The sequence below is a fragment of the Emydura macquarii genome, unplaced genomic scaffold (genome assembly GCF_026122565.2).
Source record: "Emydura macquarii macquarii isolate MOO-44397 ecotype Brisbane River unplaced genomic scaffold, CSIRO-AGI_Emac_v2 contig_2897, whole genome shotgun sequence".
In the NCBI taxonomy this organism is placed as follows: domain Eukaryota; kingdom Metazoa; phylum Chordata; order Testudines; family Chelidae; genus Emydura; species Emydura macquarii.
Genome location: NW_027133034.1, coordinates 9137296 through 9155635, shown reverse-complemented (window position 1 = coordinate 9155635; position 18340 = coordinate 9137296). Strand labels below are relative to the sequence as shown.

General features: G+C 42.1%; 1 protein-coding gene across 7 annotated transcripts in view; it reads left to right on the top strand.

Annotated features, from left to right (window-relative positions):
- Positions 1–17156, top strand: part of LOC137167232 (uncharacterized) — a 97737-nt gene extending 80581 nt beyond the window's left edge. For 3 of the 7 annotated variants that reach the window (XM_067569310.1, XM_067569309.1, XM_067569307.1), the window contains 2 exons: positions 5027–5137; positions 10917–12433. In XM_067569310.1, the coding sequence (XP_067425411.1) occupies positions 5027–5137; positions 10917–11034 (229 nt within the window). In that variant the 3' untranslated portion in view covers positions 11035–12433. Of the gene's footprint in view, positions 1–5026; positions 5138–10084; positions 12434–15422 lie in introns of those variants that run through there. The other 4 variants (XR_010924061.1, XM_067569308.1, XR_010924062.1 and 1 more) reach the window with 4 other exon arrangements.
- The last annotated feature ends 1184 nt before the right edge of the window (positions 17157–18340 follow it).

Here is an 18340-nt window from a genome sequence, read left to right as displayed (position 1 = left end):
AGATTAAAGCTCAAACTCAGAGCAGTCAGAAATGTGTGTGCTCGCTTCTTTCCACTGATCAAAGATGCACACAAAGGTCATGACGGAGAATATGGCTTGCATGTATTACATAAATTGTCAGGGAGGCGCCAGGTCTCACTAAAACTATGGAACTGGTGTATCTCCCACAATATCCTAATATCAGTGGCCTACTTGCTGGGAATACACAACACAACTACAGATAGTTTCAGCCGCGAATTCCTACATGACCACGAATGGTCAGTGGTATTCCATGATGTATTCCAACAATGGAGGACATCAATAATAGACCTATTCACTACTTACCAGAACAAGAAATGTCCACCATACTGCTCCAGAGCGGGGATTGGATGACACTCCATAGGAGATGCTCTCCTCTTTCCATGGGACAAGGGCCATCATTACGCCTTCCCTCTCTTATCCAGGATTCCTTAACCCACTAACTTTTAGTCCCTGTGAGTCAGTATCAGGCCATGCACCAAGGAAACACAGCCCATCCATCTGCTATATGGCTAGCAAAAAGACAAATTCAAACCAAATGCTTTAACTTCAAAGCTTTAGTTTTCCTGGCCTCAAGCAATTCCTATTGGAATTTCTATTGCCTAAATCTCAGTTTATTAGTTTAAGCACATACACATATAATAGGTATTAGAGCACCCCAAAAGTCAGGACACTAGTTTCCCCCACAAGTCTGAGACAGTCTTTGAATGATTCAGTCACAGATTTCCAGATAGCTGGTCCTTCCGGCTGTGCCTGGAGATCTTTTGATGTGTCCATGAAGTGATCCGCTGACTTAGGCTACGGTTACACTGACAGCGGCAAATATGCCGCCGTCAGATCGATTGCTCTGGATTGACTGAGCAGTCAGTGAAGACCCGCTGAGTCGATCCAGAAATTGACGTACTAAGACCACCTTCGCAAATGGCATAGCGCTGCATCAATGGGAACGTGGTTCCTGTCGGCGCAGTGCAGTGAAGACGGCGCGCAGAAGAGGAGCCCAGAAGTCGACGGGAGTTATGCAAGTTTTTTGCATAGCTTGCATAACTCCCGTTGACTGCCGCTGAATCCCGGAGGTAAGTGTAGACAGGGTCTTAGACTTGCTACTTCCCTCTTATCCCCCAAAAGTTACAGAGACATGTCAATTAAGAAAATGTTACATAGCTGACCAAAAAAAATTAATCACTGGGCAAAAGCAAAAGTTACAGACATGTCACTTAAAAAAAAATTAAGCAAGCAATCTTGAGTTTAGTCTAGTAGCTAGATTTCCCCATTGCTGCAGTTCTAAAATGTATCCAGACATCCTGTTTTTCCCAGACATCTGCTCCAGCATATTCAGAGAGAGAGAGAATGCTTAGAGTCAGGCTCACGTCACGTGTTCACTGTCTACTATCCCCTCTCACACTGCCTAGTTTTATGCTAAGTTCCTACAAAGGCCTGAACATAGTTAAAAACAGCAAGCAGGATAATTGGTAGTCCAGCCCAATAATTGGCAGTGGCATGGATACCTGGCTGATTGCTAAAATGCCCCTTTACAGCCCCTTTCCCTCTGATACTGAAAATACTATTGAAAGTGAAAAAAGAAAGAGCAGTCATCATACTGAGTGCTCCCACCTGGCCCAGACAGACGTGGAATCCTTAACCTGTCACAGCTGGCACTATGTCCACTGATGACTCTTCCAATCACCCCTTACCTTCTGTCGCAGAAAGAGAGAAGCATGCTCTATTCCAACTTGTGGATTCTATGGCTCAAAGCCTGGCTTCTTCATGGTTCCAGTGCATAGAGACATCTTGCTATGAAGCGGTGCAAGAAGTGTTATTGTGCAGTAAGAAAGCAGCTACTCACTTTACCTATCTGCAGAAATGGAAGAGATTTCAGATCTGGTGCTAGCCCAAAGGTGTCATCCCTAATACATCCACCTTACCAGTGATCCTAGACTGTTGACTCTGAAGAAATTGGGACTCTCTATCAGTTTGCTGAAAGTTCATCTAGCAGCAGTTGCAGCCTCCATCAGCAGGTTGAATGATACTCAATCTTTTCACATCCAACTATGAAGAGGTTTCTCAAAGGCATAGCAAGTGTCTTCCCACAACCCAGACTTCCCATGCTGCAATGGCTCTCAATCTAGTATTAAAATGTCTGACTAGACCACCATTTGAACTCACGCCCATTGTTCACTAACTCACCTTTCCATGAAGACGGCGTTCCTCATCGCCATCACCTCTGCAAGAAGGATTGGGGAAATAGCGGCTCTGATTGCACATCCCCCTTTCACAGTGTACTTTCCTGACAAGGTCACATTTAAGACCACCTCCAAAGTTCACCCCTAAGAAGACTTCTGTATTTAACATAAATCAACTTATTCAGCTTCAGCCTTTTATGCCTTATTCAGCCTTTTATTCCAAACCCCATCAGCATAATAGGCAAGCCATCCTCCATACGCTTGATGTGAGGAGAGCCTTGGCCTTCTGTTTGGACAGGACAAGAGCCTTCAGGAACTCTCTGAGACTCATCCTCTCCGTTGCAAATAGGTCAAAAGGTACAGCGATTTCAGCTCAGGGATTCTTCAGTTGGGTTTCGGGATGTATTAAACTTTGTTACCAATTGCGTAACATAGCATGCCCATCATCAATATGCATGCATTCTACGCGGTAAGTCTCCTTATCCATCAGCTTCTCCCAGGGTATCCCATATCAGAAATATGCAAAGCAGCTATCTGGGCATCTGCACACACCTTCGCAGAACACTATGCCATCTCAGGGTTTTCAGCTGCAGACACCAAATTCAATATATTGTACTATCATCCATATCAGACTCGACTACAAAGTCCCAACCTCCAGTGGTGGACACTGCTTGGGAGTCACCTACAGTGAAGCACCCATAGGGACACTACTTGAAGAAGAAGAGGAAGAAGTTACTCACCTTGTGCAGTAAGGATGGTTCTCTGAAATGTCTCCCCCTCTGGGTTCTCCATGTCCCACTTTCCTCCCCTCTGCTTTGGAGTTCTAGTAGTTGACTCTGTGATAGAGAAGGAACTGAGGAGGGATTTCCCACACACGCTGGCTAGCCTTGTGGCAGGCCGGCAGTAGCACATGTGTGGATGGGAAGGACGGCTACCAAAGTTCTCTGATCAGCAGCAGAGGGATGCAGTGCAGACACATCTACAGTGGAGCACCCCATAAGGGGACACATCTCAAAGAACCAGCATTACTGCACAAGGTGAGTAACTTCTTCTTTCAAACCTAAACATATAGTATGCAAGATCTTAATCTTCTCATGCTTACATTTCTAAAATAATTAATAAGTTGACTTCATAAATGAACAAGTTGCTCATAACTCCAGCAGAAATGCCTGCCCTTTGGTTAATTAGTGTAGACTTGAATGGACTATTTTTTCTGCCCCAAGAGGAAAATACCCTTTTACTCAAGATCTGGAAATTAGCTGGTTCAGCCTACAGCTACTCAGCTTGTAATGAGGCCTTCAGGAGCAGCTGGTCCAGTGAATCACTGCACATACCCTATTTCCATTAATAAACTGCTTCATATATGCTTTTGTATTTTATTGGCTTAACATAAAGTTTAGTCTCTGTGTATGAAATCTTAGCCTCATTGAAGTCAATGGCAAAGCTGCCACGGATTTCTCTGGGGCTAGGATTTTACCTTTTCTGTCTATTAGTCACACACACTGGCACTGTCTCAGTTACTAAATACACAAAAGTGCTGCTGATAGTAGAGATGCTAAGAGCACCCAAAACTTATTCTTCTGTGTTTAGAGAGATTTCAGTCTATTTTAGTGGGAGTTTTGGAAGGAAGAGTGAGTTTTTTATCTCTACCCAGGGATCAGTATATTTATATACCTCTAGAATGCATAACAGCTCTTCACCAAGAATGTGCCATTTAACAATTCTTTTTCAGCATTGCTCGTATATATAGATCATATGGCATCCATCTGTATCAGCAAGGATAACCTGCAGCCCAGTGTGGTGGCAGGCAGTGGTTGTGCAGCCAGCCTTCTCCAAGGGTTCGTCCAATCGAGGGCAGCATTAATTCACAATTTGGATCTGATGATGGATGCTGCTAAGGGATTTATTATTTGTATTGTCGTAGCACTTAGAGACCACAGTCAGGGCTGGGGGACCAGTTGTGCTAGGTACTGTACAAACACATGCAGTGAAAAATACCCTGAATATCTTGCAATGTAAAACTCCATCCGGCACTGAAAGCCATGTGCGTGCAGAGAGATTTGGAGCCCAAATATTAGATTCGACAGAGCAGGTAGATAGAGCAAACCGACTGGGGGAGCACAAGGTAGAGGTGAGACAATTGTGATTAGGCTAATACAGAGCAAGCTCCACTGTGTGTATCCCAAGTACCCTAGTAACCCCCCCCCTCCCGCCAGCTTCCTTGATCACTGCAGCCCCCTTTTCAGGTTACACGGGCCAGCTGCAGGTCCCCTTGCAGAGCAGGGTTCAGAGCATCTTTCAAAAAATGAGTGAATTATGAGTGAGATTTTAAACTCATAAATGTCTGCGCTTTACAAATTGAAATCTTCATGTTGGCTGATGCTCAGAGAAGTCTCTGTCTGCTTCAATTAGTTAAAAAAAAAAAAAAAAAAAACCGTACAACCAAGTTGTTTAAACTGGGTGCATGGGATAGTATCTTTTGCTAATACTGAAAGCTATAATCAGAAGATTGGCTTCAAGAAGGTTACAGACTCTGCCAACTTTCCTGGCAGACCTTTTAAGCTCCACAAGCTTTATAGGTATGGATTTTTCCCCCCTTTTATTTTTCTAAAACATGGAAAATACAATATAAATCTGAATGTATGTTTTTATATTTTTATATGCAATATATATTTATATATATTTTTAGCAGTCAGACCACAATCACCTACATATTTCTAAGATAATGTAATTTATTTATAGGTCTCTGTGTAGAGAACAAAAAGAGGTGCTTTTCAAGAGACTGGGCAAAACTTGGAGTTAATTTGTTTTTTATTTTTGGATCTAAGGGTCTGCTTGTTGGCCAGCTTCTGCCATATCAGTTTGGAATGTGTGAAACTCAGTTTCTGCAAGGATGTCACTCTGGATTCAGTTAAAAAACTCTGCAAATACTGTAAAAGGTAAGAGCTTTGGCTTTACACAGATAAAAAGCTCAGCTATTCTATTGGCTATGATACTAAGCTATTTTATCAGACATAGACTTTGATCCTGATAAATTAATGGGGAATCTAGAACCAACACGACACTGTTTATATATGTTTTCCATTCATATTAGATGCTGTTAAGGTATCTGTATTCAATTGTTTTACACATCCTTTTAAATAACTTTAAAAAATTGCAGAGTCTGATGTGACTCACAATGACTTTTCATATAGTACTTAAGGTATCTACATCCATTTACAGTGTTTTTAACTCTGATAAGAGAAATGTGATCTGCAGAAAATAAGCCTGTATTGTATTTTTTTAAATCAACATTGTTATAGCTGAAAACACTCAGAGTAGGTGCAAGTGACCCAGCTTTCTGATTGTAAATACGAGCCGATAGAATTAACCATGGAAATAGAGAAGGAAGTGTTACCAATCTTTATATCACTGGTTAAAGAAAGAAAGGAAGTACAGGTGTTGTGTTTATTGTGTATAATGAAAATGTCACATGGGGAGAGATGAAACTGAGATGATAATCACTTTAGAATTTTCGTATATCCTTAAAGTGGGGCTGTAGTTGTAAGTGACTTCTGTATTAAAAAACTGTACCTTTCTTGAGTTACTAACCACGATCAAAACATGATCCTGGTACTACAGTGAGATATACGCAGGTAGGCACTTGTGCCTGCAGGGATCCCAGGCTCCACATGGGCCCTGAACTGGGCCAAATCTGGGAGCTAGGGAATGCTGACTAATCAGCACCCCTCTTTCCCAGCTGGCCAACGGGTGCCAGAGCCTCCCAGGGGGAGGAGCTACCCAGTGTCCCTTGGGGAGTCTCTCCCTCCCATGCTAGTAGGACTGTCCCCCTTTCACCTCTGGCCCCATTAATTTCCCCCACCTTTTGATGTGGGTGGGTAGCATTTTTGATTGCAGAATATTTGATGTAGTAGGTAGGAGAAAGGAGAGGTTGATTTTCAGATACTGTGGTGAGTTTGCCGAGCTGGCAGTTACAAAACCTGGATTGTAAACTGAGTTGCTCTGCTATGGAAGCCATAGAGAATAGAATAAATGTGTCTCCATGAGGTCATATTTACAGTCACTTTTCTTATTATAGCCATAATTTAAAAGAAAAGGTTTATATTAAAAACAAAACCCAAACCCAGTTCTGTGATTAATACAGAGTGTACTGTTTGTTTAACAAATGTAGCTGCTTCTGTTTTCGGATTGTCTGCAAATAACTTTCATTTTTATTAAATTAAATTATTCAAAATTATTTGCTGAATTGTCACTGCAAATAATAACTGGTTTGTAGTGTATATATAAATGAGATTCTTGTGAGCATTTGAAATTTGAGCTGTCTTAGTTTTGATTGGGCGTATAATGTCACCTGGTATGTTTCTGTTCTATCACTGGATGAGTAACTACAATGACCCATCTATACTAAAATAACTTGCTATAACTTGTCATGTAGTTACAAACAACAGAGGTTACGCTACGGACATATCCAAAAGTCTTAGCCCAGTTTCACAACCCTGTTAAAACACTGGGTTAGGCTCTGCTCCTCTCTATGCCAAAATTCTAACTGTATAGTCTCCTAATCAATGGACAACTGTTACAGTTGGGTCTTGTAGAATAGGATCAGATTTCCAGTGCAGCTACCCATGTTTACAGATTCTAAATTCTGTTTCTGTGTATATTCTCCAGTATTCACTTAAAATTCACTGTTTAACCAAACATCACTAGAATATTTGTGATAACAGGGTGTGTGCAAACTCTAAGCAAATTATGTAAAAATTTGAGCAAATATTTGTTAAATGTTGTTTAAGTGTTCTGCAGTTCTAGAAACTTATGATCAACAGCTGTATCTGCCAGGTTCATGTACCAACTTACTTCATTCATGGAATGGAGGTCACAAGAACCAGCTTTATTTCATAGCTAGCATTAGAGGGAAGAGTGGGTAAGAAATCCACTACACTTTATATATGTATGTCAAAAAGAAATGGCACCCCCAACAGAGTTCACATTTTTATTTTTTCTATCCAATTCTTTTTTGTTGACATAGAATAAATAACATATCATTTCGATCATAAAATGCTTATAGTGTAAAATAAAAAGTCTTTTATTGACCTTGATGGGAAAGGAGGATCTCTTAAAATGGTTAGAAAAACTGATGAAAGATTTTCCAGCTCACTTTTTAAAAACCTATGTAAACATCTCATTCCTTAGTTAAGAGCCACGAGTAGGAGGTTTTATATTACATTCCCAAAGAATTAGTGTAGTTTTACAACTTTTAATCTTATCTGTTTTGTCTCACTTTGCAGTTCTGAGTCACGTAACCTTTAATCTTCTTTGGTGTAAAAGAACAGATGAACCTCCTTTAACACTTCCTCATTTAAGAGATTCTTGAGAGAGAGCATAATGGCATTCCTGCCCTTTTCCTTTCTGCCCATATTGTTTTACCAGTATTGTTTGGTTTGCAAATAATTATTTTCTGTTTTGAAGGGAACTTTTTCTATCCTGAATTAAGGGTGCCAAAGAGTTGTGTACATCTAGAATGCTCAAGTTACTTGTGTTCTCCCTTTTGTAGCATTTAGATATAACCATGCATGTGGCCACAGTAGAAATGATGGTAGGGTACATTTTAAAACAGAACAAAAGTATGGCCCTGAAAAGAAACTGTCCTTTTTTCAATATAGTATGTGTTCAATGTAAAAATCTCAGTGAAAATTTTACTTGGATCCTTATTCTGCTCTTATGTAAAGATACAATGAGTTTCAAACTCTTTACACAGAAACAGTTTCAAGTGCAGCTCTTAAGAATTCCAACTAAATTGCATAGGTATGTTACTCTGATAAAATACAATACAGCTGGTTTTCATTCCAATTTTAAAGCTCTTGTGGTTTGAGGTCATAAGGAAGAAGTGTTCGCTGGGAACAGAGAAGGAAGTGCATTAAAGGACAACCTTCAATTCTTTTCTCCTCCCATAGTGTGGCTATCTTGTACTTTATGCAATCATTGTGTGTAGTTCTTCTACTAAGTTTGGTAGCAATCCCCCAGCAGAAAGAATGTATGTCCGTGGACGAGATCCATGCTTCATATTGGAGAGGAGAACGTTGGTTTAATTTAGGTCTCATTTTTGCCTGTGGAGAAGTGTAACAAGGTGTGGTCGTCCCTTGGCGTCAGTCCCTGGGGGAGGCCATGCCTCCTCCTCTGAGCAGTAGGGGAAGGCTCCAGAGACAAAAGTGGGGGGAGTGTTAGCGGCAGTCCATGCCCCAGTGAATCCTTCTGGCAGAACGGGGCAACACACAGTGAGGGGTCTGACCTATGAACAGGTAGCCCCAAAGTAGTCTATCAGCCCATGCCCTCTGGCAGGTGGGGAGGGGGCAGCAAACAGTTAGGGCAGTGGCCTGTGACTAGGCAGTCTCCCAGTAGGTTATAAACCCAGGCTCTCTGTTGGGGTGGGGGTGGGGGAGCAGCTGGGGTAGCAAACAGTTAGGACACTGGCCTATGGCCAGGCAGTTCCACAGTAGGTTATAAATCAGGCCTTCTGGCAGAGCGGCACAGCAGACAGTTGGAGCTCTCAGGTAGGGGTGAGCACCAACACTGTTGGGACTCAGGCAGGGATGATTCTGCCACTTTGGGGGGTGGGGTGACAGGGAGGTAGGGGGACCGGCCCTACTGTATTCCACCATGTCCCAGCCCAAGTCCCTAACAGCAGTAGAGTGTTCCACCACTGAGTCAGCGGGGCTGAAACACGCCGACCGGTGCTTAGGCAGGAGCACAGCCAGACTGTAGTCAGCTATCCCTGGGCTATTTCCTACACCCTATTTGTGATGTACCTGCAGCTTAAGGTTGTCCTCCATCTCCCTGGGCTACTCCGTGAGTGGCAGTCCTAGCAGCTCATCAGCGTCTGGGTTGTCAGGTAACTGGCAGATCCGGTCAGGCCAGTCCACAGTGCAATAGGAGTCTGCTCTGGCTTCCCACTCCCACAGCAGGTGAGAGACATCCTCCTAAGCGTGGCTCACCCCAGACTGAGATGCTTTTATACCTCCCCTTCATGTCCTGCCCCTCCACTTCTGGTGGATGGGTCATGACGTACCCGGTTCTGCCCACCAGGTAGTGTGTGTCAGTCCCTAGGTGTTGACCTCTGGAGGAGGCCACGCCTCCTCGTTACAAGGAGGAAACAATAAGAGGTAAGTCAATAGGCAATGGCCTCCTATTCTCAGTTTTCCTGCTCCAGAGATGAGGACTGCCTCTTGAGCAGCAATCCAATGGCAGCTATAGTATGGAGATGTCTTCACAGAATGAATCCTAGATCTGTGCTTTCCAGGAGCCAGTGGGGCTTGATGGCAGTGGAAAGACAAGGGGACCTCACTATGAAAGCCTCTATTTTCTGCAGATCTTTCTGAATTCTCCAAGTTTGAGTGTGAAAGCTACAGCTTCTTCAATGGGGGAAGGGTACACACTTGTTACTGATAGAAGAATTCACAGGAAATGCCCCATGTGGAAGCTCAGCGTTTCCAATCCCCTACACAGAGTATTCCTTTGTAATTGAGATCCCTTGTCATTCTGGTACAAATTCTTCTCTTGCACCATTGTAAATGCAGAAAAATTAGAATATAATTTGTGTCCTTTATATCTAAAAAGCATTTAATAAAATATCTCTCAGTACTTTCCTGTTCTTTTTAATTAATTCTCCCTAAATTTTGGAGGTTTATTTAACTGGCCGGTTATCTGGGATAAAATTTTCAAAAGCGCAGAGTGTTTTAGGAGCCTAAATCTGATTGGAAATTAAGCAGATTTAGGCTTCTGGGCTACTTAGACACTTTTGAAAATTTTACTCTTTTCTTGGTTTAAAGAAGCACTGTGATATATAATAATACACAAAACATATTTTTTGTTGCTTTTTTTCATATTCACAGATTATAAAGCCAGAAGGGACTACTATGATCATCTAGTCTGACCTCCTATATAACACAGGCCATAGACATCCTGGAATTAATTCCTGTTGGAACTACAGCATGTCTTTCAGAAAACATCCAGTCTTGGTTTTTGTCACTAATAACTCCTTGCATTATTAAAAATGAAAATAATTAACTCTAATTTACTTTTATCATGATAAATCGCACAATGTCCTCAGTTACCTAGGGAGAAACACTTGTGCAACTGAGGGCAGGATCGGGGCCTTGATGTTTACTTTTTTCATTTCATATAATTTGCAGGATAAGCCCAGATTGGTCAGTTCCGCTTTCTGATTCTCCCATACTGCAAATTGTGTTTGTTTAGGTTTCTAACTGTGCACGATAGAGGAAGAATTACTCTGTTTAAAAAGTTGTTTAAAATATAAAAATTTTACAGAATAAATTAAATAAAATTGAGATATTCTGAAACTCTTGTTGAGAGCCTATTAATATTAGGACTTGCAACCCTGTCCTCCCATCCATTTTTTACCATAACAAAATCTAATGTAAAGTTGGGAATAAACTACTTGTCAGCTTCTCCTTAATATATCATTCTCCTTTTATCTGCTGGCATTGGAATATTCTTGGTAGAGTGACATGAGAGAGAGCACAAGGGCTCCCTTGTTAGGTCCATGAACTTGGTCATTCCAGAGGCTACCTGACTGACCAAACAGTCAAGGGGCTTTAAAAGGGATCAGTACAGTGTCAGGGACTCGTTCTGTTTTTGCTGCCAAGTACTCTTTTACCATCTGTGTTTAATTCTGTTCCTAATGGTCTGTTTTCTCTCTTTCAGGTTGAAGTTGCTTCATCTCTATGGCTGCCGCTTTGCTCATGATTTGAAGTCTATTAAAGAAATCAGTAAAACAGTACGAGTGTATCATGACCTCTGTGTCCCACCTGCTAACGTTTAGTTGAACGAGGAACTCTGCCTATTGCTATGGACGCTTTGGCTGTAAATATGACAGTGCTTCAGCAAAGAGATGCTATGTCAATTAGTCTTGTACATATTTTTAATTGGGATCTGGGCACAGGACTGGGGACCATGAATTCCTCAACTCTAATCCTGACACTGGCTATGTCTATACTGACAGCGGCAAAGTCGCTGCCGTCAGATTGACTTATCTGGATCGACTGAGCGATCAGTGAAGACCTGCTCAGCCGATCCAAAAGTCGATGTACTAAAACCACCTCCTCAAGTGGCATAGTGCTGCGTCGACGGGAACACAGTTCTCGTCAGCGCAGTGCAGCGAAGACAGCACGCAGAAGAGAAGCACAGAAGTCGATGGGAGTTACGCAAGTTCTTTGCGTACTTTGCATAACTCCCGTCGACTGCTGCCGAATCGCTGAGGTAAGTGTACACCAAGCCACTAACTCCCTTTCTGGTCTTGCACAAGTCATTTATCTCCCTCACAGGGGTGTTGTAAAACATAATACATGTGATACATTTTGAAAATTGGAAGTACAATTGTCACGCTGGCTGGATTTGGGGGGGAGGAGGGAAGGAGGGCATTTAGTATATTGTTTGACATCAGTATGTCAAAATCATAGTAATTCATGTAAGATATGCCATGTCAGGTACTGTTAGAAAGGCTATAATGTGCTAAGTAAGATGATGATGTTTATATTCATGTGTTATATCCATAACTTCCATTACACATATGCTTGATATATCTGTATTTCAAATTGTGCTGCCTGGGTCACATTCCAGACAGGATGGCTGCAGAACAAAAGCCTGCTTGATGGATGGCCCATTAAGAAATTCACAGGTACAAGGGGCCCAGGAGGAGAAGCCAGGGATATACCTGATGGGTCATCAGGACTTGCTCATGTGACTCTGGACTTCATTTTGGTTCCTGTGAAATTCCACAAGTAGCATGTCAGGGGCCAGAGGACAAAAAAGGCAGGTGCACGGGATCCATTTTGTCTTCAATCCTGTTCAGCTTCAGCCACCTATCTACCTCTGGATCAAGCCATCTGCAACTGAAGCTGTGCAACAAAGGACTGAGACCCATCCAGGTACTGGATGTATACCAGAAGGACTATACAAGCCTGCAAACTCCGCAATTCTTATAGAAACCTGATGTGTATGGACTTTCAAATCATTTGTATGTATCTGATTGCTTTAATCCTTTAACATTTCTCTTATTGTTTGTTCCTTTATTTTTATAATAAACCTTTAGTTTTAGTTACTAAAGGATTGGCTGGCAGCGTGGTATTTTGGGTAAGGTCCAAACTTATATTGATCTGGTACTGTGGCTGACCCTTTAGGGTCAGAGGGAACCTTTTTAGTAAAGAGCATAGAGTTTAAATAACTGGTCTCTTTACTGGACCTAGTGGCTGATTGGGGGCCGGAGACTGGAATGCAGTAAAGGGGGCTGTGTGTATTTGTGTACTAGCTTCTTGATAACCGGTTTGGGGAATCAGAAGGACAGTTTGTGGCTGGTTGGGAAGTCTGGCTTCAGTGCCACCCACCAGTGCTGGGAGAATCTTCTCTCCTTTTGCAGCCTGCCCTGACCTTGGCATTTTCAGGTGGCTACCCTAGGCATGGAAGGGTCACAACAATCAACATGCTAAATTTTACTAAAAGTATTATCTTGCTTGTTTGATTGGAAAGGATAAAAACTTGAGCCAGAATTAGCAATGATGTAAATGGAGGTATAAGTTACAGAGCAGGTGTAAGCTGGTCAGAAAATGGTTGCAATTGGTTGCAAATGGTTGCAACTTGCACAAATTTTGGATGTAGTGGCTGTGGACACTGAATAATGTACACCACTTGGTATTCTATGGGGAACAACTTCAAATCTTGTGTAATCAGCTGAAAATCCCATTGAAGTCACTAGAAAAAAATAAGGGAGAGGGAAGAATGAGGCCACAAAAATAGGGGCATAGGCTGAAGATCTTTCTCCAAAATTATTGTATACCACAAATCACGCGCCTCCATCTTAACTCTGATTTTTTAAGGATGCCATCTTTCATCATCTCCTTTACCAAACACATCCCTTCCAGCACACCAGATTTCCAGTACTAATAGTAGTGAGAGAGGGTAGTATGGTAAAGAGATACATATATCGAAGAGAAGGGTGAGGAGGGACAGAGTTAAGGTTATAGTATTTTTTCTGTGCACCTGTGCGTAGAGGAGTACAGGGCATGTACTGCTGCTTAACTTTTAACTTCCTTGTTTCTGTGGAGTTGTGATAGCTATGTTATGCGTGTACAAATATTTAATTGTTTCACAGCAAGATTTTTTGTGTATGTTTTACTCTTTCCCATTGTAGCTGCAATCTGCTAGCTGCTTTGCGAACAAATGACACAGACCTGCCCCAAAGAGCTTAAACTGTTAAAAGAAAAACCAAACAGAGAACAACAAACAGATAATGTGGCCATATAATGATTGGTCACATGCTGATAATACAAAGTTTTAATAGCAGAATATATATTTACACACACAAAACTACATTAAAAGAACATTATTAAGGTTGGAAAGATAGGTATTCAGAAGTTAGGAAATGCCAGTATTATGGTTGTCTGTGCAATTAATAATTATCCTGGCTGCTCTAGGCCATGGCAGAGCCTAAACCGAGATCAGGGAGACTGTTTTTCCTGTGCTTTAAATGACCCTGCTGTTGCAGCCATTTTGTGGGGAGAAGAAAGCTGCCTGATGCACATGTAGAGAGCACCAGACCTGAATCAACTGCGGGGGAAAGGAACCAGGTGCCAGGGAAAAGGGAGAACTGGAGGAGAGGTGAAGAGGAAAACTGAGATTGGATGCTGGGGTAGTAGGAGAAGCTGAGACTTGGAGCTGAGAAACTGGAACTGACTAGGCAAAGAGACCGGATCTGGGCTGGGGGGAATACTAGGACTGGCAATCTGAATTAGGATGCCTTTGTGCATGCCAGAGAAGAGAATTATCTCCAGGAACTCTGTTTAAATTAGTCTAATCTCTTTCCCGTTTCTGTTAGGCAATGTAATATGACACCATATGATGCCACAACAGCCACCAAAATTAGCGGGCTCCTTGTTTTTCCCCATAATATAACTGATGAACTTACTTGATATATAGTGACAAAAAGCACAGTTTAATACTTGAGTGATGATGTTTCATACTGAATTTAGACTGTGTCTAACATAGCACCAGTGAAACAGATTTTATGTCATCTGTATACTTCAGGTTCTGTTCAAACAGAATATTTTAAGTTGTGATACTCTTCTATCTCTGGCACACGTGTTATGTTAGGTACTCTGTATTCACGCACTGGCTCACAGAGCATTATTTCATACCTTTTTATTACCTTATTCAGCCATAAGTTTTCTGGTGCTGAAACTGGTTTTGAAGTGTGGTTGGAGTTATCTTTTGTAGTGAGACAAAAAAGGGACTGAAAATTATATCTTGGATATTTCTAAAATGTTTGTAACCTTGGTATATACCTATTGAATTCATGTGACTGCCTTTTTCTGTCTTCTGGGTAAAAACAACAATTACGGGGCTGTAGAAGTGATATTTTGTTTTTGAATATTAAATTAGGCTAGAACTGGATTCAAGATGATACATCCTTCTAACAATGGGTGCATAATTTCAGAACAAAGCCTTGTTTTGCCATTTCATGCTGGGAATCCTGCCCTCAACACCCACTGTTAGAGCTCATAAAATGAATCATGTTTTGTTTTGTTATATCTGTGTCAGTTTGTTTGAATGGTATGTTTGAATCCTTTGATTAGAAACATGGGTACCAAGCAAGCATAGGTTGAAATTGGCTGATGGTATAATACTGCAGGTAGCATCTGTTTTGGAGGATATACCTCTTCCATGACAATGTTAAATGACACCATACTTCATCTTGCTGCTTGAACTTAATGAGCCAAATTAAAAATTCTGTAACAGTGGAGGACAAGAAGGCACAAAAGAGCATATTCTGTCCTTAGTTATAACCACTGACTGCACGGGGTTGCATGCATATAGGTAAAGGCAGAATTTGGAGAAAAGCTAAGTTACATATGGCTCTTGAAAATATTGCTCTTATAGGGCGTAATTCAAAGCCTCCTGCAGTTAGTAGAAAGACTTCCTTTGACTTCAAAGGGCTTTGGGTCAGATCCATTGTGGAGAGAGGTGGGAATGTCTTGTATTGCTGTGTATTACTTATATCACCATAGATGTTCATGGTGCTTTACAAAACAAAGGAAGTTGGAAGCCCTAACCTAAAAAAGTTTAAAACCTAACTGTTGAAGAAACACTATATGGCTAGTGATCTTCTGGATGTTCTGTATTGGCATTATCTGAATGGCTCTCTTTTGGTCTAAGCAGGAAGAAAAATGGTTCCTGATTGCCAGCACACCTGTCGAGGAAATCCCTAAGGTCCATGGAGTAGAAGACTGACAACCTGATGACTCTGAGGTACAATTAAAAACTAAGCGACTGAACCATAGAAAAAAACGCTCTTTGGACTGTACTAACGCATTTTTTACAAGTAATTAACCAACTACGGAAAAGATTTAAATGTGTCTAACTGTTGGATTTGCAGTCATGTTCTCTTGCATTCTGGAGAAGGTATACCCATGGCTCCGATTTTGTTAAACACCACACAAATAGTACAAGGGGTTACCAGTCCATTCTCTGGAAAAGGGTCAAACTTGGGCTGATGTGGGTCGGAATAAAACAGAATACATCCAACTAGTTTATGAGGCCCAAGGGGAATACTGCTTTAAGTCCAACCGATCCATGTGGGGGAAGAATGCACTCCACAAAAGTATAAATATTGGTTATAGCATTTGTTACTATACCTTCACTATCAACTCTATAGGGTATGTTGCCCTAAATGGGGGCTCTTTTCCTTACCCCCAGAACATCAGTTATTATGGCATTCGCTTAATGCAAAGCTCTGTAGCTTACTCACAAGAATATATAGGTTTAGTGGGTCATTATTTTATTTGTGGGAATAAGGCCCATAAAAGATTACCCCCATGGTGGGAAGGCTCCTGATATATTGGAGCCATTGTCCCTGCCATTAGGTACACACCCACACTACCCCAGGGCAGGCTCCGGAACCGAAGAGCAATCACCAAGGCCCAACGATATTGGGGTATCACCTTGCCTCACCTTGGAGTTGCATATGCTGTCAAGGAAATAAGGTGCGTTGCTGGGGTACTTGAAGAAGTGGCCAATGCCACTACCCAGGGCTTTGAACACATAGCCACTGAAATGGGTAGTATACGAAAAATGGTTCTGCAGAACCGAATGGCCCTAGACTTTACCCTAGCAAGCAAGGGAGGAGTGTGTGCTTTGGTAGGACCCGAATGTTGTGTTTACATACCAGATAACACCCATGACATCTTCACACAAGCCAAGCACATTAGAAAAGAAGTAGCAAACCTCCATGAAACAGATCAATGGAGCCTATGGTCGTGGCTCAGAGGATGGGGGTCCAAAATTTTCTACATCATGTTACTTGTATTTGGGGGTATTATTGGCAATTTTGTGTGTATACAGGTAGTTATAATGTTTATAAAATGTTGCTTTAAATGTACTGCAAAGAAAATGCAAACAGGTATGCTGAACCCAGAACAAAAAAAAAAAAACCCAGCAGTATATAATATGTATGCTGAAATAAAGGAATGGGACGAGCAAGTACAGAAAGAAGTTGAAGACTTAATGAATGTGGAAGTTTAAGGCAGTGTGGTGCTTCGGAGCACCAAAGGGGGGATTGTTGAAGTAAAATGCTTAGGCCTTAAACTTTGATCAATAAAAGTATGTCTTATGGGTAAAGTGGGGGGAGGGGGTAAAACAGAGTGAGACAGTGCAGAAGAAAAGAATGTAAACAGTGCTGAAAAATATCAACTGTCTTAGCTGAAAATGCTTGTACTGCAGTTTGCCTATGTCTGTAACCTTGACTAATGATAAGAAAAATGACTGCTGTGATTCTAACACTGTTATAAATATATGTTAAAATCTGCCTGAAGGTGGAGACCATTACTGACCAGAAACAACTCTGTCAGTGGCTCTCCCTTTGCATATGCTTGTGCTTTTATAATGATAAAAGTCTCAGATCTCTGATGAGCCTCAACTAAAACGCAGAGTGAAGCTTTGTTTCTTCCACATGACCAAGATGAGAGCAGGAAAAGACAACATATAGAAGGGTTGAGGAGGACAAGGTGTAAAATCAGGATTAATAAAGGACCAAAGTGTATGTATTCTATCAGGAAAGTAATGTTCAGCTATACTCTGTGGTGGCATATCCATGGTGGACCATACATTCAGGGACATGCAGCCACAAAGGAGTGAATCTGACAGTGTCCGAGACACAAGATTACCAAAAAGTATAACTAGGGCCCTACCAAATTCAGGATCCATTTTGGTCAATTTCATGGTCATGGGATTTTAAAAATAGTCAGTTTCATGGTTTCAGATGTTTACATCTGAAATTTCTTGGTGTAACCGTGGGGCTCCCGACCCAAAAGAGAGTCATGGGGGGAGGGAGGTCGCAAGGCTTTTATGGGGGATCATGGGATTGCCACCCTTAATTCTGTGCTGCTGCTGGCATAGCTGGTCAGCCAAGGAGTAGCCTCTGCTGGATGGGTGCCAAACTCTAAAGTCAGTGCCACCCCCAGCAGTAGCGCAGAAGTGAAGGTCACAAGGTCTGGGGGAGTGAATTATCATATGTCCAGGTTTTCCCAGCAGCCTCTCCACCCTGGGTCAGGGGCTGACAGCTGGGCCACAGCCTCTGACCGAGTTGGGGGCTGACAGCTGGGGCTGCAGCCTCCCACCTGGGTCGGGGGCTGTCCCAACCAGCAGCCACAGAATTTCCTGCAGCCATGGGAAGTTCCCGGCAGTGCATCTAGTCCGCTCTGGGAGCAGCCCCAGCAGGGTAAGAGAAAGTCCGTCCCTCCCTAGCCTGGGCTGGGAATGGCAGCCGGAGCCTGGTCTATGGTAGGAGCCCCCCGCTGGGGCACCCTCAGCCTTGCCGCTCCCCCACAATAGCCAGATTTCACAGGGGAGATCAGATTTCACAGTCTGTGACACGTTTTTCACATGAATTTGACAGGGCCCTAAGTATAACCTCGTGAACAGCATTTGGCAACAAAGGCAAACACGATGGGGTGTACACGTTGATTATGAGTTTGAGATATCACTGTCTGGTGAGGCAAATTCAGCCCACAGATAAGAGTACTTCAGCTCAACAGGTTGTCAGCATCAAAAGCCAATGCCTAGGAATTCCCATTATCAAA